The 27,676-nt window shown below is 48.9% G+C and overlaps 1 protein-coding gene across 1 annotated transcript in view; it reads left to right on the forward strand.

Moving 5' to 3' along the window:
• Positions 1–27,676, forward strand: part of TIMM10 (translocase of inner mitochondrial membrane 10) — a 61,556-nt gene that overhangs the window by 21,706 nt on the left and 12,174 nt on the right. Inside the window, exon 2 of the mRNA XM_078674192.1 lies at positions 7,528–7,826. Coding sequence (XP_078530318.1) covers positions 7,756–7,826 — 71 coding nt within the window. The 5' untranslated portion in view covers positions 7,528–7,755. The remainder of the gene's footprint in view (positions 1–7,527; positions 7,827–27,676) is intronic.

The raw sequence follows: 27,676 nt of genomic DNA on the forward strand, positions 1-27,676 counted from the left end.
AATGGGTAACAAAGGCTGAAGGAGGGTGTTTATGCTGGTATTGGTGTTGTGAAGGTAGAAGAGCATTTGATCCAGTAATGAACCTTGCTGAATGCCCTCTGGGAAGGATACCCAAATGGGAGGGCAAACACCCGAAAGAGCGATTGGGGAGGTAGAAGATGCACTTACCAGAGATGCAATAGGGTGTAAGACAGTCAAGATGGTTGACCGTGGTAGTCTGTTGAGAAATTGGAGAACTTGTTATGATCAACTGTATTGTACTGAAGAAGCTACTACTGTAAATTATCTTGATGCAGCTGAATTGGTGGACTAGAGATTGTAGTGGGTTAAAATAAACGACAAACAGGAGATATGGTAACGGGTGTGCGTTTGAGCACGAGTTACATTGTTTTTGAGAAGAAAGGAGGGTTATGGGATTTATTCTGTTTGGAAATGAGCATGTATCTCCATCTCACTAGAACAGATGGTGGATATGACCCAGTTTTAATTAGTTGTGGTGCAGGCAAAACATGTTTTAAACCCCATCCTAAAAGTTAAGAGAGTTTACATAGTTCTGTGGCAGATTTGCAAATAGTTCCACAGTTTGGTGGCGTATCCTTGGGAAGAATACTTCATGGGGTGAAAAGTTTTGTAATTTTTGTGGATCCAGCAGGAGAGAGTTCCTTTCTCCTTAATACTCGTTTGGCACGTCGGGTAAAGAGATGGCCTGACAGGTAGGACTGTCTTTTAAAAAATGGCTCTATTACTCAAGCACTAGTTTTCAATTGTAATTCTCCCTTCCCAAGGTAGCGAGTTCAAGTCTTTTACGATAGTTGTCATGATCAGATATTCACTTAAGAGACCAGTAAGGCTGGCAAGTGTAATGCTGCTTTCCATGGAACAAGGGCTGCATGATGGACACTAACAACCAGAGCGTTGCCAGAATGTACAAATGAGTGCATGGGCAGCAGGTTGAGCATGAGATATGCCTTCATGATCTTTAGGGATTAGAGGAAGATGTTTGTGGACTTGGTGAACTTAGTTATACTTGAGGGGGGAGGTAGAGGGTATTGTCTTTGCTGAAGCCCATTTGTCATCCTGATATCTCGGAGCCCTTTGGTGTATGATTTACGTTCTCTGTTTCTGAGACTTGGGCGTATGGAATTGGAGGTTCTCCTTCAGTTTCTCGATGCCTCCACCCCATAGTCTGGTTGCTCTCTGGGTTCGGAGGAACCCCTTTCTCCATGGTCTACCCATGCCTTGCACTGACTAAGATTGTGGAGGGGTCATCCTAGGAGACATATGAGAGCCTGATGTTTGTGTGTTCTTTCAGCCTGTCCCACATCTCCTGTGGGGTATTGAAGTGTGATTTCTCATTATGAAGGACCCTCAGTCTTGCTGGGAGTGATAACATACAAGTTACTTGCATAGCCTTAGTCTTCTGTTTGACCTCCATAAATGATAGTCTTTGCTGTTGTACTTTGAGGCTATAATCTGGGGTGAGGCCGCTGTTCCTTATTGCTTGAAGAACAGAAGTACAGTCTCTATAATCGAGGTAACAAAAGATGAGGCTCGTCGGAGTGGCGTCCAGGGGAGGCTTTCCCATCCTTTCCACAATAAAGCACAAGCCAAGTCCTAGGCAGGAATCCATGATTGGAGCCAGGATGTGATGAATTGGGACTGATGGTTTCCCACAGTCCCCTCTGGCATTGCCACTACCTGTATGATGTTTTGCCAGGAACGTCCTTCGTCATCCTCAGCTCTGTTTTCTGGTTCTTTCCTGGTTTAAAGCAGCTTGGTAACCTGGTGTTGAAGGATGCATACACAGTCTTTTATTTCAGTGGTACAGCCCATCTGTCCTCAGTCGCCCTGTTGCAGAGGTCTTAACGTAGGAGGGATTTCTCCCCCCCCCCCCCCTTATATCGAGAGTGGCAAAAAAAATAGCAAAATCTGTACTTTAGTCAAATGCCGCAAAATTTACATTTTAAAATTTGTATATCCTGAAGGGGGGGGGGGGGTCTGCTCTTCTCGCAAGCCTGCTCAGTCTGCACTTGTGGTGCTCATTCTGCTGCTGCTTGGCAGCCTTCACAGATGAACATATGTGCCCGTTCTGCCATCTTGTGGCTATCTGCAGAACAGTGATTGTGTCATTCACAGAAATAGTTCCTCGTAGGAATAGCTGTAGTTGCGAGATCAGGAAGTAGGCAATGTTTTTCTGATGCAGAATGGACATTCAGAACTTTTGTTTTTTTGTGTGCTGGTTGCAGGAGTTGATACTTGTTTACTTGCAGTCGTTTCACTAGTTGCAGCCTTGACTGGGGGCTATTCATTTTTCTCAAAACAGAAACATTACTGGCTGGCTCCCATAATTAAAGATGTAATGCAGTCTGTAGAGCGTCTTGCTTGCCCAGTTTCCTAGGGTCTATGCTAACTGTGACAACGTAAATCTGTTATATCTGGTATTTAGCTGGCCACCTCTGCCCTGCTGCATGTATTGGGTTTTAAATTAATGTTTGTAATACTCAGACACACAGTTCGTGTAAATTCTCTCAAGGTGGTGAATAGCATTAAATGATCCTGGGATAGACTAAGAAATTAATCCACTTCCTCCGCTAGAGCAAGTGCGAAGTTTGTATTTTCTAGTTTAGATGTTGTTTTTGATGTTGAGAGCATATGCTTAGACTTCTCATTGCACGTAAATATTAGTTTAGTAAGTAAAAAAACATCAGCCCCCCAAGCCTGTGCCGCATGCGGTGAGCACTGCAGCCATATAAAAACTAAGAATATTTGTTCACAATCCACCACCCATAGCACTCCAGCCCACCATCGCCTTGCCCCCTACATCTGCCCTGTTTCCCAGTCACCTGTCGGTGCCTGCTTTCCTCTCCCCAGAGCAACCTGTAAACCTCCACTTATGCGAGGGTCACGGATGCCGAATGATGTCCCCTATCTGATACGACGGGCCATGGAGGTAGGGGAGCGAGTGGTGACCAGAGTGTTGAAGAGGCCATCATTCATCTGGGACTTCATTTTTTGGAAGCTGCTGCCCTTTAGCCATATTAGTGAGGATATGTCTGCGTTGGAGGGAGTGGGGGCTCAGACTGTGTGACCTCACCCAGAAGAGAGTATAGCAAACAATCTCAGACACTTTAAACATGCATATTTCAAAGGAGAATACTCTGCTTACACATTTTTATTGATTTTAGGTTGAAAAGGAATGATTAAGAGTAAAAAAAAAAAAGTGCAGCAAAATTAGCAAATGTATGCTGCAATATTCTTGGGGTCTCTCCAGTGAGGAATGTGCCTATTATGGCTTGTAAGATCATAGATTTAGCATTGTTTCCTCTCCACCTGGGGGTTTGGCAGATTCCGCAGGCCCACTGAGCTTTGTTGAATTTATCTGTGGTGGCTCGCACACTTTCTGGGTTTGGTTTATCTTTCCCCAAATGTAAGTAGCTGTGACCTCGTTCAACACCTAGCTGTCGGACTCCACCGGGACAGTCATCTTGTGCACCTCGTGTCTGAGACGGTTTCTTAGCACTAATGGAGTTGTGGCAGATGCCGCTGGGGTTTGGGCGGCTCTAGTAGGGTTCAAGTTAAGCCATACAAATGTGGGCCTCATATTAAAGCTTTGGGTACGTCTTTGGTGAAGTAATACACAGAAGGTGGTAAATAAAGGACTGAGCCAACATGAAGGAGCTCGTCCAACAACTGCGGCTGCCACAGGAGGGCACAAGCAGGTCCGGAGTCAAGTTTAGAAATGTGGAGAGTTTTGTCCTGTTTTTCAGGGCTCCCGCACTTAAGCATCCTCCATAGGTAGGGAGGGGGTCCCCAAAATGTGTTCAGACTGATATTGTTCTAAGTAGAGCCTAATCCCATTCATCACTGGAGAGCAAAATTGACCAAGTGAGAATGGATTTATCCCTCCTATGCCATCACCTCCGCAACAGGTAGACCGGTTGACGGAGGTGAAGGGGAGTATCACCAAAACAGAAGACTATGTATGCATCCCAGGCCTGAGGCAGCACAGTGTCTGGGCAGAATTGCTGCAGTGTTGTGCAGGCGACGGATAAGATTTTATTTTTTTACCACATGCATTCTGCTGCCAGGTAGGGGGAGTGGGGTGTGTGTGGGTTTGTGTTGTGTGCGTGTGTGTTGGATGTTCAGGGCTGGTAACTGTGCTTGTTGCGCTATTCCACTTCCTGCATCAATGAGGGCCCACCACATGGAAACTGTAATGGGAGGCTGTCTTTTGCCTGGCCAATTTGGACCGTCAGATCCTAGGGTCGATGTATGTCGTAGTGATTTGAGGCTTCCGTCCACCTCAGGATGCAGCGACAGCCCATTTCCTGTCTCTATCAGTCATGGGAGGACAACTCTCTGGTGTGGCTGGCAGCAGCCCAGTTCAAGGTGTCTCGCCTCGTTGCTCACTCCAGTTGTCTACCACGCTCACTCCAGCTGGCCTCATCCAAATAATCATTAAATGCTCTGGCCACAAGGCATCTCAAACAGTTGACATATCCTGCAGAGCCAAGTTGAGTTGGATGATGGGTTGCTTCAGATTTTGACAGATGTCGGCGCTTTGGAGCAAGAGTGTACAGAGATGCGCCCGCCATCTTCATTGCGCAAGCCCCACCCCCATAGAAGCCCTCTGAACTAAGTTCTGGTGACAGTAGGAGAGAACTCTTCGTGATTCCGTTTGGGCAGAATTGTCTCAAATCTGCTTTGATGTTATGAGATACCAGGAGGAACTTTGTTTTATGCTGAGCCAGCATGAAGAGAATGTATAATATCCATTGCAGTACAGTCAGGTGGTAATAGCTTAAATATTGGGTGCCTTCATGGATGACATTCTGAAGTAACGTTGGTGGTCATTAGGGTATTGCTGTATGGTGACCCTGTAGTCGGTTGCATATAGGCTGTGTGCCGCCATCCCTAGATTAAGCAGTGTTTGGTTAAGTGTAGATCCCTGTGAGATGCCTCAGATCATGCAGATGTTTAAAGTATGCATGCTGATTTCTGCTACTTGTGTATGTTGGGAGTAGAAAGGGGAAGGAGTACCAGTTCAAGACTGTTCCGTGTTCTACTATCTGCAGAAGGCTTTGATGATTGATCATATGGCAAGCAGATGAGAGATCTAGAAGAGGCAACAGACACTTCTCTTGGAAAATGCCCCTTTTTACACAGTCACCCTCGTTTCCCCTGACTTTTATAGACTCTGCATACAGGAGCATTGCTGTCTGGTGCTCACTGTATGTGATGTGACCCTTAAATTCATAGAATTTAACTTATCCCTGACTTGCATATTTAACTCTCCACCAAGACCACCGGTAAATAAATGTAAGGTAAGACCTGGAGACGGGAAACTTTTCTTCTCCCAGCCAGGCTGCCTCCAAACTGAGAGGGAGTGTAGCTACCCCCAGAACCCGTTGTGAGTGACCACAGAGGAGGGGGCTGATCATTTCCCTGGCCACACCCCTAATAGGGCACACCGGCTCTGCACAAGGGAGAATGTGCTGCTCCATTTTGAATTTTGGCAGTAAGCTGCACTGTGAAATTGTTTACAGTAGGGCAAACAGGAACTGCTGTAAATGTGGGTAGGGTTGCCCCTGGGAGCTTTTAGTGAATTTGTTCGAGAGAAGCCAGTGGTCATCCTCACCCACTAGCAAGTGCCAGCCATATAGTTTCCACCCCAAGACACCCTCCTCGGAACACTCACTGGGCCAAGAAAGAACAGAAGAGGACTGAAACAGCAGTTTCAGGCCTGTGAGGAAACCAGAAGGTAGAAGTGCCCCCACTTCTAACTAGAACAAAGAAGTGGACTGTAGTAAGGATCAGTTGAGTGACTGCCTGTGTGGCTACAGGGACATAAGCTGTAGGAGGGCTTTTCCCTGAAGTGCTCAGCCCTTCAGTAGCAGTTTGAAATGGATCTGCCATAGAGTCCCTTGAAGTTCATGCACGACCGCCCCCTGAATCTGCTCACTCTGATCTGTGCTTCTTTGTATGCTCCTGAAGAGAGTAGTGCATAGAAAGCAAAGATTCCATCAGAGCTGTCTGGCAAGTTCAGTTGCCCCAATGCTGCCCTCTAGGTCGGTTATAGTGTGGTCACCGATCAGTAGATCTGTGGCTTGTTGCATTTGTAGGTGCCTGGTCCAACAGGGCTCACAGGGTTAATCTGCAAATGCATCCTGTAAGTTTGAGACTCCATTTGCAGTTTTACATCCTTTCAGGAATCAAGCTTCCACAGTTCCTACAGTTCAATGGCAGAAACACTGATCACCCTTCTCACTTATTTCAGTGTAACTTCCTTTGCATGCTATCAGGTGATTTCTGTCATAGTAACCACTATGCCTGGGGGGGATGTATGACAGTACAACGCGTACCGTTACAACGCGACCCTTTACGATGCAGTTTTAACAACGCAAGTCGTTACAACGACTTGCGTTGGGGGGGGGGGGCGCTGATAGTGAATAGTTTAATTTACTATTCCAACACCAGTCCCCGTGGATAGTGGGGAAGATGTTGGATAGTAAATTAAACTATCACCTATCCTAGAGCGCCCTCCGGCGAAAGTCATTGTAACGACTTTCGTTGTTAAAGCTGCGTCGTAACAGTACCGCGTTGTACCAGTTACGTTGTAAAGGATGCTTCCCTGCCTGGGGCTGCCACCTGAGGCATATATTCATGAGTTTTCTCTCCTCTATGGGCTTCAGATATATAACATTCTTATTTGTTCAGATTTTGTAAATGCATTTTTTCACTGAAAGATGTAAATCGTCCTAATGTCGATTGCTGGGGAAGGATGTCTGCTGGTTGCAGCTCTTCATAGTGTCGGCTCTGCTGAGGGGCAGGTGGTGGGATAGATTTGCTCTTGGTGTCCTTGGGAGTGTGCTGGGAGCTCTTTGTTCTGGCTAGCCCAGCACACAATACCGTGGGTTCTCTGGTAACGCTCCTACAATTTGGAACTCTCTCCCTAAGGATCTTCCCTGCAACCCCTCTTACCTTCTCTTCAAAAAGGAACTCAAAGTACTTCTTCTCAACAAATACTGGGGTATCTAATGTTACGGACTCTGACCATGTTCACTCCTTTCTCTTCCCTTGTCCACTCCTCTTCCCACCCCCTCTCAATCCCTTCATTTTCTCACTCCCCCTCTCTTCACCCCCTCTCTCTCCTAACTTTTTATATTCACTTTCCACTTAATTTTATCTCTGTTTCTTTGCCCCCTTAGCCCTGTTGAATGAATTATCATACTGTAACTCTTTTTCGCTTAATTGTTAATTTTATCTCATTATGTTCACCATCCTTGTAAAGCTCTCTGATACTCTTGTGTCCAGTAGCGCTATATAAAACCTTTGAAATAAATAAATAAATAAAATAAATAAACACACTGAATCTGAGGCCACAGTTTTATCAGCTTTTCTCAATATGTTTCGGCCATGCTAATCTGGTTGCCCAGGGACTGTAGATTCTGGTTTCTTATGGAATGATCCACATGTTTTGCTGCACCTGCCTGACCCCCTGTCTAATTGTCTGCATCTGTATTTCAGCTCTGAAGGACACACCTCTGTGAGATTGTATCGGTGCTGGTGTGAGACCAGCCCAGTCTGATCTTTTCGAGGATTCTCCCACGTCCGCTTTCTGGGATCTCTTGGAGATTAGGAATTACAAGCAGAAGTACAAGATTTCATTAAGGATCCATTTTCGGCTGCAATCCACTCCTCAAAGGGAAGACTTTGGCAGTTTGAGATCTTGTGGCCGAGAACCCCTCGTCCACCATGGACCCCATGAGAGCGCAGCAGCTGGCTGCTGAGCTGGAGGTGGAGATGATGGCCGACATGTACAACAGGTAAGCGTTGCACAGGTGTGCTGCACCGAAAGGGGGTTAAATAAGGACGCAGGGCCCTGTTTGTTTCTTCCTGTGCTTTCCCATTACTTTCAACATTTTACAACCTCAGTGCAAATTACCTTCCTTTGTGATCTGTATTTTTTGTGGGATATTTTTTGCTACTTCACCTTTCATGAGTACCACTCTTCCACCACAGAATTTCCTGCAGATGATAAAAGCCTGTTGCTGTGCACTAGTCACACAGACAATCTTTGTTTTTTTTCCATTCCCTTTCTATTTCCATTGCAGAGGCCTAGGCCACAAGGCAGCACTCGATCACCTTAGCAATGACTCCACTTCAGTGGTCCTCTTCCGTGTATGCGTCTGTTCCCTAAAGAGGACCTAGAGACCTTTGTCAGTGGTATCCTGGTGGTCTGTCCTACAATGGTTCTGCTTTAGCCGAATCCTTGATTACTCATTGACTGTCACTATTCCATCTGTTCAATGACCTGGAAAATAGATGTACCATTCCATATGATATCAAAACATCTATCCTGGAGAAGTGTGGCTCACTGGTTAGAGGAGGCAGACCCTGAAGCAGAGGTCAGACCTGGGACCAGGGTTCGATTCCCGACGCGCCAGGGTCTTGAGCACAAATGTCCACGGGCTTGATAATTCTCGCTTCGGTGCCTACTCGAATCACGGGTTCACACTCTGCAACTCTGGACAATAGCTTGCTTAATCTCCACTACAGCCCCACCGCGGCGGGATGCCTGGCTTTCACCTTGGGGATGCCCAGTACGGGTTATCTCACAAAAAAAAAAAGCCAAAACGGGTTCCCAAAGCAAGCGCCTTGAGACCTTGCGGTGATAAGGTGCTATATAAGAACCTTTGACATGACATTTGACATCTTTGTTTTTTCTCTGCCAGCACTGTTGTTAATTGTATACCCTAAGGAGCTGCTACAGGTAATTCTAGTGCGGGTGTCGGCTTTTTACCTATTTCCCCTCTCCAGAAATCCAAGACTGGTAAGGCTGCGTCGACCATCAATCATTAAGATTAACAAACCCCCACCCAACTTCCGGCTCTTACCTCCAGTCTCATCTCTGTGCAGGATAAGCTTCTTCGTGATATTATTTCCTTCATTGTGTCACCGAAGCAAGGAAGCACCTGTGAGAATATCAGATGAACGTTTCTGCTTTCAGTGTATATTGTTTGGAGAAACCTCCAATTATTGACTTGCATTGTTTAATACACAATTCCTGGTGGCCCTGTCTCCATCAGTAAATACACTGCCTGATTCTGAGTTAGTTCTTACACTCGCATTATACGTACCCTGCTTACAAATATTAGTGCATATAGACCACACCAGACAAATTATCATTTTCACATGTTGTGGAATCTTCACAATTGTTATTAACCCCTTAGCACAGCTAAAACCTGGCCATTGACCCTAAAATGGAGGTGCTCTTTTCTGGAGTGAGTTCTTGTGACCCTCATCTTGTGTTTGTGTCTGTAGTTGAATTGTGCTGCTTGATTTTGATAGGTGTTGCCCATATTAGTCTAGTTTAGCGTGCATGTCTAGCTCCTGTTGTAGGTTCTGTACGTAATTTTGTGTACTTGGTCTTGTTCTCTATGTCCTCTCTGTACCCCTGACTGCTACCTTCTTGTTGTGGCATATCCCAGAAGACTCTGGGGCACCGGTCTTACCACCAGCCAGTTCAGGTTCAAGCACACAACTCCACATGGGAAGGGCTCGATGGTGACTCTGGCCCAAGAGTCAGACTTTCTGACCTTGAAATTAAATTACATTTTTATTTATAAAGTGCTCTACTACCCCGATGTGTCTAGGCACTAATGCTCTAACAAGGAGGGATGCAGAAAAGAGAAAACTGAAAAATGGTAAGGAGAACAGGAAGACCAAGACATTACTTATTGAAAAGCCAAGTTTTTAGGGTTTTGCAGAGAGTAGCTCTGATGGCAAAGAATTCCATACAAACAAAGGAGATCCTTACTACGCGCAATATGGAATCAGAAGGGCACCAGATACTGCAGACAGGCAGTCAAATTATGTTTCAACCCGCAGGAGACACAACTAAACTGCCGATTTACAAAATTCCTTGATGCAGTGACGGAGAGAATCAAGGAAACACAAAACGAGGAAACTGAGCAACAGAAAGACAGTGCCCTTGAGCATAACTTTGAGTCAGTAGCTCAAATGAACAATAACAAAAAGTAAACCGTTAATATGAACTTCACATAATTTTAACTTTTGATAACTCATTTTTATCTTTGACATATATCTCTTTTAAAGCTGTGTATTCTAAATTTTGAGTTTTAATTAACTGTGCAATAAATTTACCTTACCATACAAACACACTGGATTAACTGTGGGTCTAACCGGTTACTTGGCGCCCTAGGGCGTCCTAAACACAAGTCAAATGTACAAAGTCTCACACAAGGAAGCCCTAAATCTAGGACGGAGTCCCATCACTCACCAAGGGGAGAGGAGTTGGCCTCACGGCTAAGGCGCTCGACCTCGGACCTGGGGATCTGGGTTCGAGTCTCGGTAACGACGCCAAAAACCTCCTGTGAATCTGGGCAAATCACTTAATCTCCCCGTGCCTAAAAATGAAAGTGTGTCCTCATGTAACGTAACTGGTGTTATGTAAAGCGCTCTGATACCTGATTCGGTTCGGGTCTAGTTCGCGCTATATAAAACTCTGCAAAAAAAAAAAAAGGGGACATGCTTCACCCTCTGGGATCTCTTCCCAGCTGTAACACCTAGTGCACCCCAGGGCTATAACTCCCTCACTGTAAGGGAGGAGGTCAGGGATGTTTTCAATATTACTAGGATATACAAAAATCCACCATATGAAAAGCTAGAATTAGTTATTGGGTGATGGGTGCAGTGCTCAAAGAAAAAACGTGAGAAGGTGTAATACAACTAACTACCAGGAGAAAAAAGATTTAATATGTATCTCTTGGTGTCAGGGTTAAAAACAGTGCTAGTGCAGTTTGAAAAAAATAACGGCAACTATCAAGTTAGAGGGTCAGTCTACATGTTTCTGCTATCATGACCTACAGAGTGTCTAGCATTCCTCAGGACCTAAAAGTCTAAGCTACTGCATATAATGTGAAAAAACGAAAAACACAGGTATAGCTGCAAAAAAGAATCAGATACAACCATCCACACCAAACCTCTCTGTTCTAGGTGCATGGTGTACTAATACTAGTCGCTGCCGTTGTGCAGTAGTCGCCGCCGTTGTGCAGTAGTCGCCGCCGTTGTGCAGTAGTCGCCGCCGCTGTGCAGTAGTCGCCGCCGCTGTGCAGTAGTCGCCGCCGTTGTGCAGTAGTCGCCCCCGTTGTGCAGTAGTCGCCCCCGTTGTGCAGTAGTCGCCGCCGCTGTGCAGTAGTCGCCGCCGCTGTGCAGTAGTCGCCGCCGCTGTGCAGTAGTCGCCGCCGCTGTGCAGTAGTCGCCGCCGCTGTGCAGTAGTCGCCGCCGCTGTGCAGTAGTCGCCCCCGTTGTACAGTAGTCGCCCCCGTTGTGCAGTAGTCGCCGCCGTTGTGCAGTAGTCGCCGCCGTTGTGCAGTAGTCGCCGCCGCTGTGCAGTAGTCGCCGCCGCTGTGCAGTAGTCGCCGCCGCTGTGCAGTAGTCGCCGCCGCTGTGCAGTAGTCGCCCCCGTTGTGCAGTAGTCGCCGCCGTTGTGCAGTAGTCGCCGCCGTTGTGCAGTAGTCGCCGCCGCTGTGCAGTAGTCGCCGCCGCTGTGCAGTAGTCGCCGCCGCTGTGCAGTAGTCGCCGCCGCTGTGCAGTAGTCGCCGCCGCTGTGCAGTAGTCGCCCCCGTTGTGCAGTAGTCGCCCCCGTTGTGCAGTAGTCGCCCCCGTTGTGCAGTAGTCGCCCCTGTTGTGCAGTAGTCGCCGCCGTTGTGCAATGTAGTCATAAGTGAGAGTGTTCAGTTCCCGCACGCACCAGTAGATGGATCATCCCACCCAACAGAGGCCAAATGTTGTATGTTACTAAGTAATGACAACCTCAGAAGAGCTTCCCTGTGATATCCGATAGTGCTTGCCTCAGTCTGCCTTGTTGTGAGGTGCAGTGTCCCTTTTCCTTCCCTTGCCTGGTACAAATTGTATGTTCCACCAAGGTCCTGAACCCTTGCGGCCGAGCATCTTCAAGGTAGTGCTGGATACACCTGGCGCACCTTCCCTATCCGCGACCTAAGCGCCCCAGTGATCGCCATTCAGTCCGGGCAGTGAACTTCCCTGGCATCAAGTCACCAGCGTCACTGCTCCGTTGGCGAGCTGCAGCGCTGCTCTTCAAGTGTGCCCACTGCTGCTGTCCCACTGCTGCACACCTGCCTCTGCGCATGTGAGATCTCACCTGTGCGCACCCTCTGCCTGTGCATACAAACATTGGACTGATGCTCGCATGTTCTTGCTGTCTTTGGGGGCTCAAAAGCATTGGTTGCAGAAAGTAAAATGTAAAAAAGATTTGCATGTGCTAGGGCCGTCCTGGCAAGCACAATTTAATGTTAAAAGAAGACATTTCTCAAAATTTAGAAGGGCCAACTCTGTTGATAAGCTACAGTGACGTACAACGCATGAACTGTGCAGAAGGTGCAGCTACCCGGGCAAACAAGGATGCGCCGGGTAACTACAAACCACGACAAATCTTGCACGATGTGGCAGGTACTGGTGGTGCCGTCAGGTGCCAGCGAGGGTCTTTAATGAGGCTCTCCAGCACTGGCCCCCAAGGCTCGAGGACTGCATTCGATCCTTATTCTCGGGGCCCCGCGTGTCCTCCCTTTGTGAAGTTACGAAGAGCTCTTTGTTGTAACCTTGGAGGCTGCAGCATGCGCCAAACCAGACGTGATCTGCTTCTGTCCGGGTCACCGCCTCCTGACAAGTGTCCTTGCGCCCTTCACCCTGGGCCTGCAGTCATTGGAACATCATGGCCGCTGCCTTCTTTGTTCCGCATCACTTTCTAGCGCCTCGACCTTCCTGGACTGTCGACCCTATAATCCGTGCATCTCACTTTGGAGCTGGAGTTTGGGTTTGCAGCGTCATCATCGCCTGCAGAAAAAGCACTACCTTCTTCTTGAAAACATGGGATTTTCACCCTCTAGCGCCAAGAATCCTCTTCATTCGGCTGAAATATCTGACACTTCACGTCCAAATACATGTTATGAACATTGGAAGGTTCAAAAGGATTCAGTTGAAAGACTTGTTGACAATTTTTTATTTTTTTTACTGAACTTACTTACAAAAGAACCTGTTTGTACTTAATAGTTGGTCTTGGAAACCTTTGTTCTTTTCTTGACCAGCAAGATTTGCCATGAATTCTGTTTTTTATTGCCTGTAACAGACTGTACATTCAGGGAGGGGGCTACCAGGGAGCTGTCTCTGCACCCCCACTCTTGTAAATACTAGGGTGAGACTTGCATCACATTGTCTTAGCTCCTGTTCAATTGATGTTTGCTTCTTATAAACAGGTTTAGTTCCTATTTATAGGCATATAATCTGAGATGAGCCTATCTTTTCCATATATTTTATTTATGGCCAGTAGGTGGCGGCATGTGCAAAGCTTTCACCATTCACGGCATTTAAGCTCTTTTATTCTGCGAATGTATCTCGTTAACGAGCACGTTTTTCAGCTTTGATCTATTTTTAGCTGTTTTTAGAATTCTCTACTATTAAATCCTTTGACTTCGGGTATTTTAGTTTCAGTGTTATCGCGAGCTTTGTATAGCTTCGGTATTATGGGTACAGGCCTTGGCGGCTCAGGTTTAACCTGTTTTATCCCCGGAGGGAGGCCTTGCTTTCCCAATCTGCAGCCGTGTACACAGGCGCGCGCCCCATGGAGCTGTGATATTACAGCCGCCCATGATGCACACACCGACCTGGCATGCCTGTCCAATATCAGAAATACTAGTTGAGCTGAAAGCCTGTCGTGCACAGGAAGGAAGTAAACAGTTCATTTCTAGATCACTCTTGGGCTGTGGCAGTTTACCCTGCCTCCCTTTGCACCCCAACATCTAGTTTGTCAGCTCAGTTACTCCTGCCTTGTTGGAACCAGCAGTTAGATGGCCTTTCCTTGCCATCACACGTACCTGTAGGGAATAAATGCACTCGCTTCCAAGTGTACAACTTCCTTTATTCTCAACTGCGTTGTGGCAGGACACCACGGAAACAACAACTCTTTATCAGGCCTGGGCGTAGTTTGTGGAGTTTTGTTACGCGGAACTCTGGGAAGTTACAAAATACTCCATGAGTGGCGGAGTGCAGTGCGAACTGCAGTTTGTGCTTGTACTCCTGCCACTCGGGTAGAATTTCTACCCGAGCGGCAGCTCGCGGACTTACCGTTCGCAAGCGGGGAAAAAACTCTGCTGCACATCGCGAAGCAGAGTTTTCTGCACTCCGCGAGCTGTGCGGAGTGCAGAAAACGCCACAAATCCCGCGAATGGTGCAAAGTTCACCACCCAGGCCTACTTTTTATAAGCCCATCCAGCTTCAACCGTGTTCCTCTGAAGCGCTTCCGGTGAGCACTCCACTCGTCTTGCACTATCCACCCACCCCTTATTGTCTTTGGTGAATGACTCCCTACTCCGCATCAGCACAAAAGGACTGTACACAGTGAGAGAAGGTGTCCATCTGTATGTCATCAACATTTTCTTCAACTCCACCTCCCATCGCTTCTTATTTTCAAAAGCTGTTTGGATGGTGCCTTTCATTACCCGATTAAATCGCTCCACTGCTCCTTTCCCTTGTGGGTGATACACAGAAGTATTGACATGTTTCACCCCATTTCTTTTATAAACTGTTTACCTTAGAAGCTGTAAAATGCGCCACATTAGCACTCAAAATGTCCTCTGCAGCCCTTCTCTTAAATGCTGCTTTCAAAAATGTCACCACTGTGTCCGCGTCTGCCTTTTGCACCACGTCCAACTCCACCCAGTTCCTAAGTCAATTAGGACAATAATATATCTACTTTCACCCTACATAGTCTGCACTGGATGCACAAACTCCACTGCTAACATGTCCCACACCATCATTGGACACTCTACAGGCCTCAAAGGTGGTCTCGTGGTAGGTAAACTCTTTAACACTGCTCACAATCCCTCACTCTTCTCTCAACCTCAAAATCCTCATCTGGCCACCAATAAAGGGACTTATCCCTTCTTTGTCCTTACTTTTCCAAAATGTTCTTCGTGACATAAACCCAAAACCTACTCTCAGACTTTGCAGAGGCACCATTCTTCTTCCTCTCTCAACAAAACCCTTCTCCACTCCAATCTCATTCCTTACCTCCCAATAACCTTTCAAAGGTCCCCTCACCCTCCTAGGATGCACTGTTTTCCCTCTCTCAAGTAACTCATCCTTCCCATGCTCAGTCTTCCACTCCTCTCTCTTTGGAGTCCATGCCTTCCTCTTCCACTGAAGCAATCTGGTAATCATTCCACCCACTTTTTGGCAGTTCTCTAATGGGTAACGGCGTACGGCTTAAACAATCAGCAACTTTGTTCTGTACACCTGCCACATATTTGATTTGATAATAATCTTGTAACTGCATAGAAAGCCTGGCAATTCTTGCAGACGCCTTCACAAACCCTTCTGTTGTAAGCAAATTTACCATTGTTTTGTGGTTCCTTCTAACATCAAACTCAGTGCCCCACACAAGTGCCAGAAAATGCTCCATATCCCACACACAAGCTAGTGTCTCTCGCTCTCTCGCTCTCTCTCGCTCTCTCTCTCGCGCTCTCGCGCTCTCTCTCGCTCTCTCGCTCGCTCTCTCGCTCGCTCTCTCGCTCGCTCTCTCTCGCTCTCGCTCGCTCTCTCTCGCTCTCTCTCGCTCTCTCTCGCTCTCGCTCGCTCTCGCTCGCTCTCTCTCGCTCTCTCTCGCTCTCTCTCGCTCTCTCGCTCTCTCTCGCTCTCTCTCTCGCTCTCTCTCTCGCTCTCTCTCTCGCTCTCTCTCTCGCTCTCTCTCTCGCTCTCTCTCTCGCTCTCTCTCTCGCTCTCTCTCTCGCTCTCTCTCTCGCTCTCTCTCTCGCTCTCTCTCTCTCTCTCTCGCTCGCTCTCGCGCTCGCGCTCGCTCTCGCGCTCGCTCTCGCGCTCGCTCTCGCGCTCGCTCTCTCTCGCTCTCGCTCGCTCTCTCTCTCTCGCTCGCACGCCTCTTCTGTGGGTGTAAGGCTTCTTGATGCAAACCCAATTACATACTCTTTCTCCACCCTCCTTCTGCGTGAGCACTGCACCCAAACCCTGTCCCCTGGCATCCACAGTAAGAATGCGGCATGATTCTGGAATGCTCTCACGCAGTTTTCTCCCCACTCAAACTCACATTGCACCGTCAGCAACTGTCTTGGGTCGTATGACTCTTCTGCAAAGTTGTTTACAATTTTGAGTAGAACTCAGCGAGTCCAAGAAAAGAGCGCAGGTCCTCTTTATTCCCTGGCTCAGGAGCTTCCTTAGCAACTCAAGCAACTTTTTTTGGGTGATCTACCTTCTTTCCCAAACACATGACCCAAATATGTCACTTAGTTTTGCACAAACAAACATTATGGAAACTCAGCTGTCAGCTATGTTCCCTGTAAGGTGCACACGTGTGCGCACCCTACTGTTTGCAGGCGCGCAGGGCCTCTGCTGGAGCACGCATGAAGAGAAAGACTTCCCAAGCTTTTTAACCCCTCCCATGCTGGTGACGGAACCGTTCCGTCACCAGCCTCGGTCGTGCTGTGCTGGTGACGAAGCGGTTCCGTCACGGCCCGCTCGGCGCGCCTGTGCTGCGCGTTCTATTAAGCAGGCGGGGCCGTGACGGAACCGCTCCGTCACAAGCACAGCACGCCCGAGGCTCGTGACGGAGCGGTTCTGTCACGAGCATGGGAGCGCCGCGCGGTCTCCCCCTCCCCCCGAGTGCTGCAGCGGAATTGCCGCCGCAGCAAAGGGGCTAAATCATGAACGCTGATGGAAGCTTTCTCTTGGCGTGCGCCGTCATAGGAGCAGTATACCTGCGCTTCCATAGCGTATCTGATGGGGGGGCATTCTGAATAGAGAAAGTACGACTTCATGGGCAGGTGGCTGTTGCCAATGCGTCTGCTGTCCTGCTGCTGTGAAGTGCATTCTTATGTGGATGCACTTAGATCTTTGCGAACCCTTTCAAACAGGATTCATTTTTAATAAGCTTATCTATGGCTTCAGCGGCCCAATGGCCAGAGCTGCTGCTAACTTTGGAGCTGATGAACCAAGTTCAAACCTCGGCAGCGCTCAACAGCCTGTGACTTACTCTTCCCAGGTTACAAAAACAATGGAACTGATGCTCATGTAAAATGTTCCAAGGACTTGCCCTAAATAAAAACAGCAGAAAAATGCACATTGTGATAAAATGAAAGCATTCGCATAAGAGTTAAAACAAATAGATGCATTTTTAGTGGCTGATTTGTACAGAGTTAAACCTGCTAAAAGCACAGCTTTCCTGCTTAACTTGGGAAATCTTAGACACTGATTTGATTTGACCAAAACTCCTTTTTCTTCATTGTTGCATATGAAATCCCTTTCAAATATGTGACTTCAGAATACCAGTTGTACAAAAACCTATTGTGTGTGATTTAATAGGCTAGAATGTTGCTCTGTAACAATCTTGACCACCTACAGGGTTTACATCACAACGGTCTTGCCTATTCGTTCACTAGTGGTTCGTGTTTAAAAACGATGGGCCTCATTTACAATATTTTGATGCACGGCAGTGCAGCAAGCCTTCCCGAGACACTGCCGTCCCTCAAAAGAAAAGGGCAGGTAGGCGTCGTATCTACAAGACACGGATAATACCTGTCCTTTTCCCCTGCGCCGGCGCCCAATGGGCTGCCACGTGCCAACGCAGGCACCCTTGCGCCATGGTGCATGTGTGTCTGCTTTGTAGGGGTGATTGTTTGTGTGCAGGAAGGAACACCTTCCTACACACAAACAATCACAAGGAGTTTTCCTCTTTCTATGTGTACTGCAGTTTGAAGGAGGAGAAATTAAGGTATTTCTCCTTGTTGCGCCTCCCTTACACCTCCCCTGGGGAGTCCTAGGAATCCGACGCATTCCCAGGTTTATGAAGCCAAGCGACTCTGGGAATGCTTCGGGGTCCATGGATGTTTTGTGGGAACACCCATGGAACACCCATGGAACAACCCTTTCATGCAGAGTAATGCGTGAAACAGGGTCTTATATACAAGTAGGGTTAAAGGGTGAGTGATGTCACCTCTGACAAATACCACTAATTCTGGTAGTGCACTCGCTTGGTTAGTGAGTTATGACATGTCTTTGACACACATGGCCTTGAATGAAGTGAACAGAGACCATTCACTGCCGCACACAGATAAAAAAAAATTGGAGGGAACATTAGCTGTCAACCCCTTCATTTCGAACACCTTCATAACTGTATTCCACCTTTCGTCATGCTCTCCTCTGTTCTTGCCCACAATCAAAATATCATCCTGAAAATACAGAACTCCCTCAAAATTCCACTCATCAACCTCTGAAAAACTGAGACTGCCGACCCCAGCCTGAATGGCATCCTTACATATTGAAAACACACATACGGTGTGATGAAAGCTGTTATTTTTTCTGCATGTAGGTGCACCTGGTTGTACGCAGATAATAAATCCACAGCAGTTGAAAACCAGGTCATGTTTTTCGTCTTGGCCAATAATTCACAGATTTTGGGTAATGGGTAATTTGTCCACTTTAATTTGTCGATTCATACCTCTTAAGTCCACACATAATTTGATCTTGCCATCGGACTTCTGACCACAACTACTGGAGACATCCATTCCGATTATTGTAACGTTCTATTATTTCTGCAACCTCCAATCTTGACAATTCTTTCTCCATTTTGTTCCTCACAACAAATGGAACATTCCTCAATTTTTAATTTACCACTACAGCCTTTTCCTTCAGTATAATCTTGTTTTAAACCCTCTCAACAAACCAATCTTTTCAGAAAACACCTCACTGTATTCCTTGCTCATTTTCTCACCCACACGGTCCCCTTCATTCCACACTAGCACTTGGTCTTCCGTGTTGGGATTTAGGATGATCTCCAGATTTCTCTGGTCCTTCCAACCTAGTCTACACGGTCAATACTCTGCAGTCTATCTTTTTGCCCTTTGACCTTGAAAGAAACATCTCTGCAGCCAGCATTGGTATTGCTTTTCCTGTAAAGCTTCATGGATTTATATCAGATTTTCTTAACTCCTCACCTATATGCCTTTCAAAACTTCCCTTCCACATGTCCAAGTTAATGATGGTGAATGGTGACCCTAAGTCTGCTGCCAGAATCATCGGTATGCCTGCCGCTTCCACTTCACATCTGGGATTGTCCATATCATTGTTGTCAGCATCTAAGACCACATCCTTCATTATTAAAACACAATTCTCCTCCCCTGACCGTTCATCATCCGATGCAGACTCTCTCTGGGACTCGGACACACACTGTACTCTTTCTTTCTATCCCTTCTCCTACATCAGCATGCACAGTGCCCTATCAATCCACATTTTGAACATTTCAGATCTCTTGCCCTGCATTTCTTACTGTTCGCCAAAGGTTCTCGACTCCCACACCTTTAACACAACTCCCCTTGCCCCTCGGCCTTACGGTAATGTTTCGCAGGCATGAAAGTTATTTTGATCCTTACCGTCTTTTATACGTTTTACTGGTCTTTTTCCCCATTCACAACACATTTGTGCTTTCTTACTGTCTTCTAAAGCAGTCCTTGCGCATCGGAATTACATTTCTGCTTTTCTCACTATTGCCAACACTTTAAGGTTCCATCCCTTGTAGCTCACAACCGGTCTTGGAATACATACGGTAAATGCATAATATCTTCCTAAAACATCTAGCGCATTTATGTACACACCTGTTTATTCCTCGCACCTCCATTTTTTTCTCCATTTGGTTGTACTGCCTTATGCCTTCAGGCCCCAAGGATATGTCACAAAATATCCTTTTTTTTAGTTTCCGCTGTTAAAGTTTCATTGTTATTAGCATCCATCTAATTACAAATATAATCTTTCCATTCTTGCCACTTGATATGTGGTTCCACCTGGTACTAACAAGAATGGAATAGGCGGGGTTAATGTGAATGTTTGTGCGCCATGCACCACCCCTTCTAACAGTAACCTGTTCCCTTCATCAGTCACACAGTGCCATCCTCAGATGTGTTTTATATATACATCCTTTCTAAAATACTTTTCTCAATTTTTCCACAGCAGCTGCAGGCAAATAACTGTATGGATAGAGTGAAATTTCACATTAAATATGTATTTTTTTAAAACAAAAATCTGCCTTAAATTACAAGTTAAATCAGTATCTTAAACAGTAATTTAATAAAAAGTCTACTCTGTGTAGCTACAGATGTTTTTCCACGTGCAACGTAAATTACAATGGTGCGCGCATCCCTGCTGCGCTGCCCATCCCTTTACAACTAGAGAGAGCCTGGTGCGCGCATCCCTGCTGCGCTGCTCATCACTTTACAACTAGAGAGAGCCTGGTGCGCGCATCCCTGCTGCGCTGCCCATCCCTTTACAACTAGAGAGAGCCTGGTGCGCGCATCCCTGCTGCGCTGCCCATCCCTTTACAACTAGAGAGAGCCTGGTGCGCGCATCCCTGCTGCGCTGCCCATCCCTTTACAACTAGATAGAGCCTGGTGCGCGCATCCCTGCTGCGCTGCCCATCCCTTTACAACTAGAGAGAGCCTGGTGGGCGCATCCCTGCTGCGCTGCCCATCCCTTTACAACTAGAGAGAGCCTGGTGCGCGCATCCCTGCTACGCTGCTCATCACTTTACAACTAGAGAGAGCCTGGTGCGCGCATCCCTGCTACGCTGCTCATCACTTTACAACTAGAGAGAGCCTGGTGCGCGCATCCCTGCTGCGCTGCCCATCCCTTTACAACTAGAGAGAGCCTGGTGCGCGCATCCCTGCTGCGCTGCCCATCCCTTTACAACTAGAGAGAGCCTGGTGCGCGCATCCCTGCTGCGCTGCCCTTCCCTTTACAACTAGAGAGAGCCTGGTGCGCGCATCCCTGCTGCGCTGCCCATCCCTTTACAACTAGAGAGAGCCTGGTGCGCGCATCCCTGCTGCGCTGCCCATCCCTTTACAACTAGAGAGAGCCTGGTGCGCGCATCCCTGCTGCGCTGCCCATCCCTTTACAACTAGATAGAGCCTGGTGCGCGCATCCCTGCTGCGCTGCCCATCCCTTTACAACTAGAGAGAGCCTGGTGGGCGCATCCCTGCTGCGCTGCCCATCCCTTTACAACTAGAGAGAGCCTGGTGCGCGCATCCCTGCTACGCTGCTCATCACTTTACAACTAGAGAGAGCCTGGTGCGCGCATCCCTGCTGCGCTGCCCATCCCTTTACAACTAGGGAGAGCCTGGTGCGCGCATCCCTGCTACGCCGCCCATCACTTTACAACTAGAGAGACCCTGGTGCGCGCATCCCTGCTGCGCTGCCCATCCCTTTACAACTAGAGAGAGCCTGGTGCGCGCATCCCTGCTGCGCTGCCCATCCCTTTACAACTAGGGAGAGCCTGGTGGGCGCATCCCTGCTGCGCTGCCCATCCCTTTACAACTAGAGAGAGCCTGGTGCGCGCATCCCTGCTGCGCTGCCCATCCCTTTACAACTAGAGAGAGCCTGGTGGGCGCATCCCTGCTGCGCTGCCCATCCCTTTACAACTAGAGAGAGCCTGGTGCGCGCATCCCTGCTGCGCCGCCCATCACTTTACAACTAGAGAGAGCCTGGTGCGCGCATCCCTGCTGCGCTGCCCATCCCTTTACAACTAGGGAGAGCCTGGTGCGCGCATCCCTGCTACGCCGCCCATCACTTTACAACTAGAGAGAGCCTGGTGCGCGCATCCCTGCTACGCTGCTCATCACTTTACAACTAGAGAGAGCCTGGTGCGCGCATCCCTGCTGCGCTGCCCATCCCTTTACAACTAGAGAGAGCCTGGTGCGCGCATCCCTGCTGCGCTGCCCATCCCTTTACAACTAGGGAGAGCCTGGTGCGCGCATCCCTGCTACGCCGCCCATCACTTTACAACTAGAGAGAGCCTGGTGCGCGCATCCCTGCTGCGCTGCCCATCCCTTTACAACTAGAGAGAGCCTGGTGCGCGCATCCCTGCTGCGCTGCCCATCCCTTTACAACTAGAGAGTGCCTGGTGCGCGCATCCCTGCTGCGCTGCCCATCCCTTTACAACTAGAGAGAGCCTGGTGCGCGCATCCCTGCTACGCTGCTCATCACTTTACAACTAGAGAGAGCCTGGTGCGCGCATCCCTGCTGCGCTGCCCATCCCTTTACAACTAGAGAGAGCCTGGTGCGCGCATCCCTGCTACGCTGCTCATCACTTTACAACTAGAGAGAGCCTGGTGCGCGCATCCCTGCTGCGCCGCCCATCCCTTTACAACTAGAGAGAGCCTGGTGGGCGCATCCCTGCTGCGCTGCCCATCCCTTTACAACTAGAGAGAGCCTGGTGCGCGCATCCCTGCTGCGCTGCCCATCCCTTTACAACTAGGGAGAGCCTGGTGCGCGCATCCCTGCTGCGCTGCTCATCACTTTACAACTAGAGAGAGCCTGGTGCGCGCATCCCTGCTGCGCTACTCATCACTTTACAACTAGAGAGAGCCTGGTGCGCGCATCCCTGCTGCGCTGCCCATCCCTTTACAACTAGAGAGAGCCTGGTGCGCGCATCCCTGCTGCGCTACTCATCACTTTACAACTAGAGAGAGCCTGGTGCGCGCGTCACTGATAATGAGTGTCTTAACTTGCACCAAAGTAACATTCAGGTGAGGGGTGTGCATCACTGTTGCTTTTTTTAAAATTCTGCTCTAATGCTCAACTGGTGTGCGTATCACAGATAGTGAACGCACACTAGGCAGGAATCTTACTTACGGGCGTGCGCATCACTGTTTCTTCATACTCTGAACTCACTGACAAACTTTGACTTCCATATTACGGTCAATTACCACGAGCCGCTCGGCTTACACAAATCGATCCTTTCTAAAATGCCCCCCCCCCTCCGACGTGTCACGTATGCCACTGCTCTGTCACACATGTCAACCGGACTTCATTCGCAGCTTCTCCGTCCACAGCGAACAGCCTGATTCGAATCCTCCGCTCCTCAACTAACACACTTGTGTTCCTTCCTTTGCTTGAGTCAACGCTCGCAACTTTCACTCTGGCGCCTTTGTGTGCGCCTCAACAGAGTAAGTCTTCTCCCCCCCTCGCCCCTCTGACCCCTCTCTCAACCCCCCCTCTCCAATGGTATGTTGCTTTTCCCCCCGCGTCTGCGGCCAGGAACGGAAGGAATTCCTTCCTGCTCAGTGGAAGGTGAATCCAACCACTCAAGCATGAGAGCACCTCCAGGATTGGTGGTAGCAAGCTAACCCAGCTCTCATTTTGAGGCTGCGGGCTTGTGACAGTAAATCCACCACCCAATCTCCCCAAGCTGTTTCACAGCCCTCAAATTGCTGGGTCTACAGTGCGCATGTAGGGCTGGGCTTAGCAAGACAGCCGGCCAACCTGACATGCGCATTGCGCGAGCTGGTGGCAAAACAAACTGGCATTTTTATGCCATTTCATTTATGTGTTTGCCTGTTTTGCTCGCAGCAGGCGCGGGGAGCGCTTCTCTACTCTTTAGCCACACTGGCGATGACATTGCTCTCTTCTGACCAGCATACCTTCGCAGTCCAGTCTTGCCCCCACCCTGATCCTTTCATGGCCCCGCACAGCTCTAGGTGGTATCAAGGTGCTGCTTGTATGTACGGGGAGGAAGCGGAGCACTGAAATGGTCCACTTGTGCCAAGGCCCCTCCTTAAACCTCCACTATTCTCTCTCTCATTGCCAGCAAGTCCCAGTGTTGCACGATGGAGCTGCCAGCACCTCTTGTGCCTCAGGCCTCTGCTGGTTGTCGGCCAATCCCCGGAGGGATAAGAAAGGTCTGTGTGTTACTCCAGAAGAAGGCTTGAGGGAACCCTCCATCAAGTGTAATCATTAAAGTTCTTTGTCAGGGAACTAGGAGTAGTAGAGGGCCACTCAGTATGGCTTGTGGGTCTGAGCGGGCACTTGCCCAGATCCACTGCGGATGTCGCCGATTTACTTATGTTATGTTATGTTAAAATCACTTTTACCACGCACGGTCACCAAACGGTTTCATCGCGCTCATAAACAATAACGGAGGGGCAAACAGCAGGGTTACTCATAAGCTAATTGATAAAGATGAGTTTTGAGTAGTTTGCGGAAGCAGGAATAATTGGGACAGAGTCGAAGTGAGATCGGAAGGGAGTTCCACAGTGCGGGGCAAGAAACGAGAAGCACGAGCCGCCATGCTTTTTACGTTTATACCTGGGGACAATTAGGAGGTTGTGGGCGGTGGACCGGAGCATTCTTGAGGGAATATGACGCTTGAGGCTGGAGGAAGTGAAAGCCGGGCGAGAGCGAGAAGGGCCTTAAAGACAGTACAGCCCAACTTAAAAATGCAGCGGGAAGCCACTGGGAGCCAGTGCAATCTCCTCAACAGGGGCGAGACATGTTGGTGTTTGGGCTGTTGGAAGACCAGTCTAGCCGCCTGATTTTGTTCCAGCTGAAGCCGATGAAGAAGCAGGAATCCCAACAAAGAGGGAGTTAGCGTAGTCAATACGGGAGGTGACAAGAGCCATGATGACAAGTATGAGGACCTCAGTCGAAAGGAACCTACGGGTTTTACAGATCCTGCGTTGATGGAAGAAGCAGGAAGATGTAACAGCATTGATTTGAGGCCTCATAGATAAGTCACTGGATATAATTACACCAAGGCTCTTCACCGAGTTGACAGGACAGGACGGAGGGCCAAGAGCGGGGGGCCAAAAACTGGAGCTCCAGGGGTTAGCTGTCCCTCCTGTTAGTACTAACTCCGTCTTGTTGGGATTAAGCTTCAGCTGGCTAAAATGCATCCACTCAGAGATGGCAAACATGGTGGATTGGAAATTGGCACGGGAGGAAGGGGATGGATCAACCGGGAAAATCAACTGTAAATCATCCGCATAGTTGAAGATAGTGACCGGGGTGTGGCGGAGAGAAACTATAAGAGGTTGCATGTAAAGATTAAATACATGATGATGGGGAGGCCAAACTCGCCTACAGGTCTGTGGTGAAGGACTATCACCGGGCTATTTTTGGCGCCAAGCGGGATTACCTTGCCAGGAGGATTGAGGCGTCGGTGAACTCCTGCAAGGAGATCTTCACGATAGTGAAGGAGTTCACGTCCCCGACCTCTTACTCACCCCCGCCTGTGTCACCTGAGGCGTGGGCGTGTGATCTGGCCACTTTCTTCACTAACAAGATTAAGGCAATTCAGGCCTCCTTCTCGGAGAGCTCAATGGAGGATGGCTGCGGCCATGGGGCAGGACCCGGAACATTGCCCATGTCCTCGGCAGTACTGGCTGACTTTCCACCTGTCTCCAGTGACATGTCTCGGGCGCTGCTGGCCAGCCTTAAATCTGGCTCACCACTGGACCCCTGCCCCGCCAAGTTCTTGGCGGGGTTGGCGGCAGTGTTGGATCCTTTGGTCAACCCGATCCTCAATGCCTCCTTGCGGGAGGGGATTGTTCCACGCGCCTGGAAAAGGGCGATGGTTATCCCCCTCCTGAAAAAGCCTGGTCTTGATGCCGAGGTGTTGGCCAATTACAGGCCAATTTCACTTCTCCCGGCTCTGGCTAAGATCACGGAAAAACATGTCCATGGCGTCTTGTCGAGCTTTCTTGAATCCAACAATTTGCTCCATCCATCCCAATCCGGTTTCCGTCCGAATTTCAGTACGGAAACAGCGTTGGTGGAGGTCTCGGAGATCATCAGGGAGACCTTGGATGTGGGTGGCAAGGCCATGCAAGTCATGTTGGACCTGTCGGCGGCCTTCGACACCGTCCCCCATGAGGCGCTTCTCGCCAGGCGTTATGACATCGGCCTAAGGGGGACGGTGCTCAGATGGTTTACATCTTTTCTGGAAGGCCGCCGCCAGACGGTCTGGGTGTCCCAGAGCTCCGCCGAGATGCCGCCTTTGGGAGTTGGGGTTCCACAGGGATCTGTGTTGAGCCCGACATTATTTAACATCTTTATGTCCCCTCTGGCGGCGGCGGTGGAGGCTTACGGAGCCCAGATCGTGTCCTACGCCGACGACACGCAACTCCTCTTCACATGTGGCAAAGATCAGCCATTTGAGGGGGAGAGAATTCGGGACTGTCTGGATATGGTCTTCGGCTGGTTCCAGCGTAATAGCCTGAAGGCCAACTCCAGCAAGTCGGAGGTTTTATTCTTCGGCTGTGCCATCGATCCCGAATGGCGGCAGTGGTGTCCGGCCGCTATGTGCCCTCCGGTGCAGTCCTCCCAGGTTGCCAAGAACCTCGGTGTTAGGCTTGACAACAAGCTCTCTTTAAGAGCGCATGTTCTCGGCCTGGCCGGCGCCTGCTTCGGTATTCTGAAAATGCTCCGCAAGTTTCTCCCTTTACTATCTGCGGAGCACAGACGGATTACGGTGCAGGCGCTAATCGGGTCGAGGCTCGATTATGCCAATGCTCTCTTTCTAGGTTTACCGGACTATCTGGTCCAGCGCCTGCAGGTGGCACAGAACTCTGCATCCCGTGCGATCTTTGGTTTGCATAGACGAACACGGGCTTCTGGGCTGCTGCAGTCGTTGCATTGGCTGCCGGTCCGTAAACGGATTATGTTTAAAGCCCTGACGCTGGTGCACAAAGCTCTGTTTGGCTCAGGTGCGGGATATCTACAGAAGAGACTGGTGTTTTATCGTCCCGCCCGCTCTCTTCGCTCTGAATCCCTCTTTACTGTTGTGGTCCCACGGGTGAGGAAGGCTCGTATGGGGGGGCGTTCTTTTAGCCTCAAGGCCTCCCAGTTGTGGAACTCGCTCCCACTGGTACTTCGCAGCACTCCCAATTTGCTTCAATTTAGAAGGAACCTGAAAACTTGGCTTTTTAATCTTTCTGTTTAGGTGGATTTTCTTTTTCCTACTTTTGGGATCTGTTCTCTGTTATGTTTTACACTGTAGCTGTTGTGGAAAGCGCCGGGACACTCTTTTAGAGTAGCCGTGCGCTATATAAACGCATTTTAACATAACATAACATAACAAATAGAAGGGGTGAAAGAGCAGAACCTTGAGGGACACCACAGGAAAGTGCAGAGTAAGGTGCTGAGAAGGTGGACAGATGAACTGATTGGGAGCGCTGGTGCAGAAAAGACCTGATCCAAGTTAGAACCATGCCCTGGATGCCCGCGTTGTTGACACGGTCGATCAAGATAGCATGATCGACCGTGTCAAAGGCAGCCGACAGATCTAGTAGAACAAGAGCCTGGGCCAAGTTCTTATCGGCGCCTTGCCTCAGTACATCCATTACTAATGGACGAACACGATCACATAGCATCAGAAGGGGAGGAATCTGAGCAAAGTTACTGAGTAGTTCAGTCCGGTACGTCACTGAAAGATAATCCTCAATTAAAATCTGTGCCAAATTCCAGATGACTCCAAGATTTTCAAAATGAGTTCGCTTTCTAGGTTCCCCTTGGCTGCCTCTGGCTGACTTCTGTTATATTTGAGAGTTTCCTAGGCTATGTATGGGTTAATACACTTAAACATGGCAGGGCTACAAGAGGGCGGAGTAGGGATATTTGCAGTTAGAGCTCCAAGTTGTTGGCAGAACAGCAAGGTCTTTTCAGCTGCGAGACATTGGCTCAGTGTTCAGTCTCTAGGATTGTGGCCAAGAACGCGTGCCAGGTTTGCGCACCTCTCCACACAGGTCTGTGGGCATTAAGGATCCATAGCAGGCGACCGTTTGCAAACCTGAGGCAGAGCGCT

This window comes from Lissotriton helveticus, chromosome 1_1 (assembly GCF_964261635.1).
Source record: "Lissotriton helveticus chromosome 1_1, aLisHel1.1, whole genome shotgun sequence".
Taxonomy (NCBI): domain Eukaryota; kingdom Metazoa; phylum Chordata; class Amphibia; order Caudata; family Salamandridae; genus Lissotriton; species Lissotriton helveticus.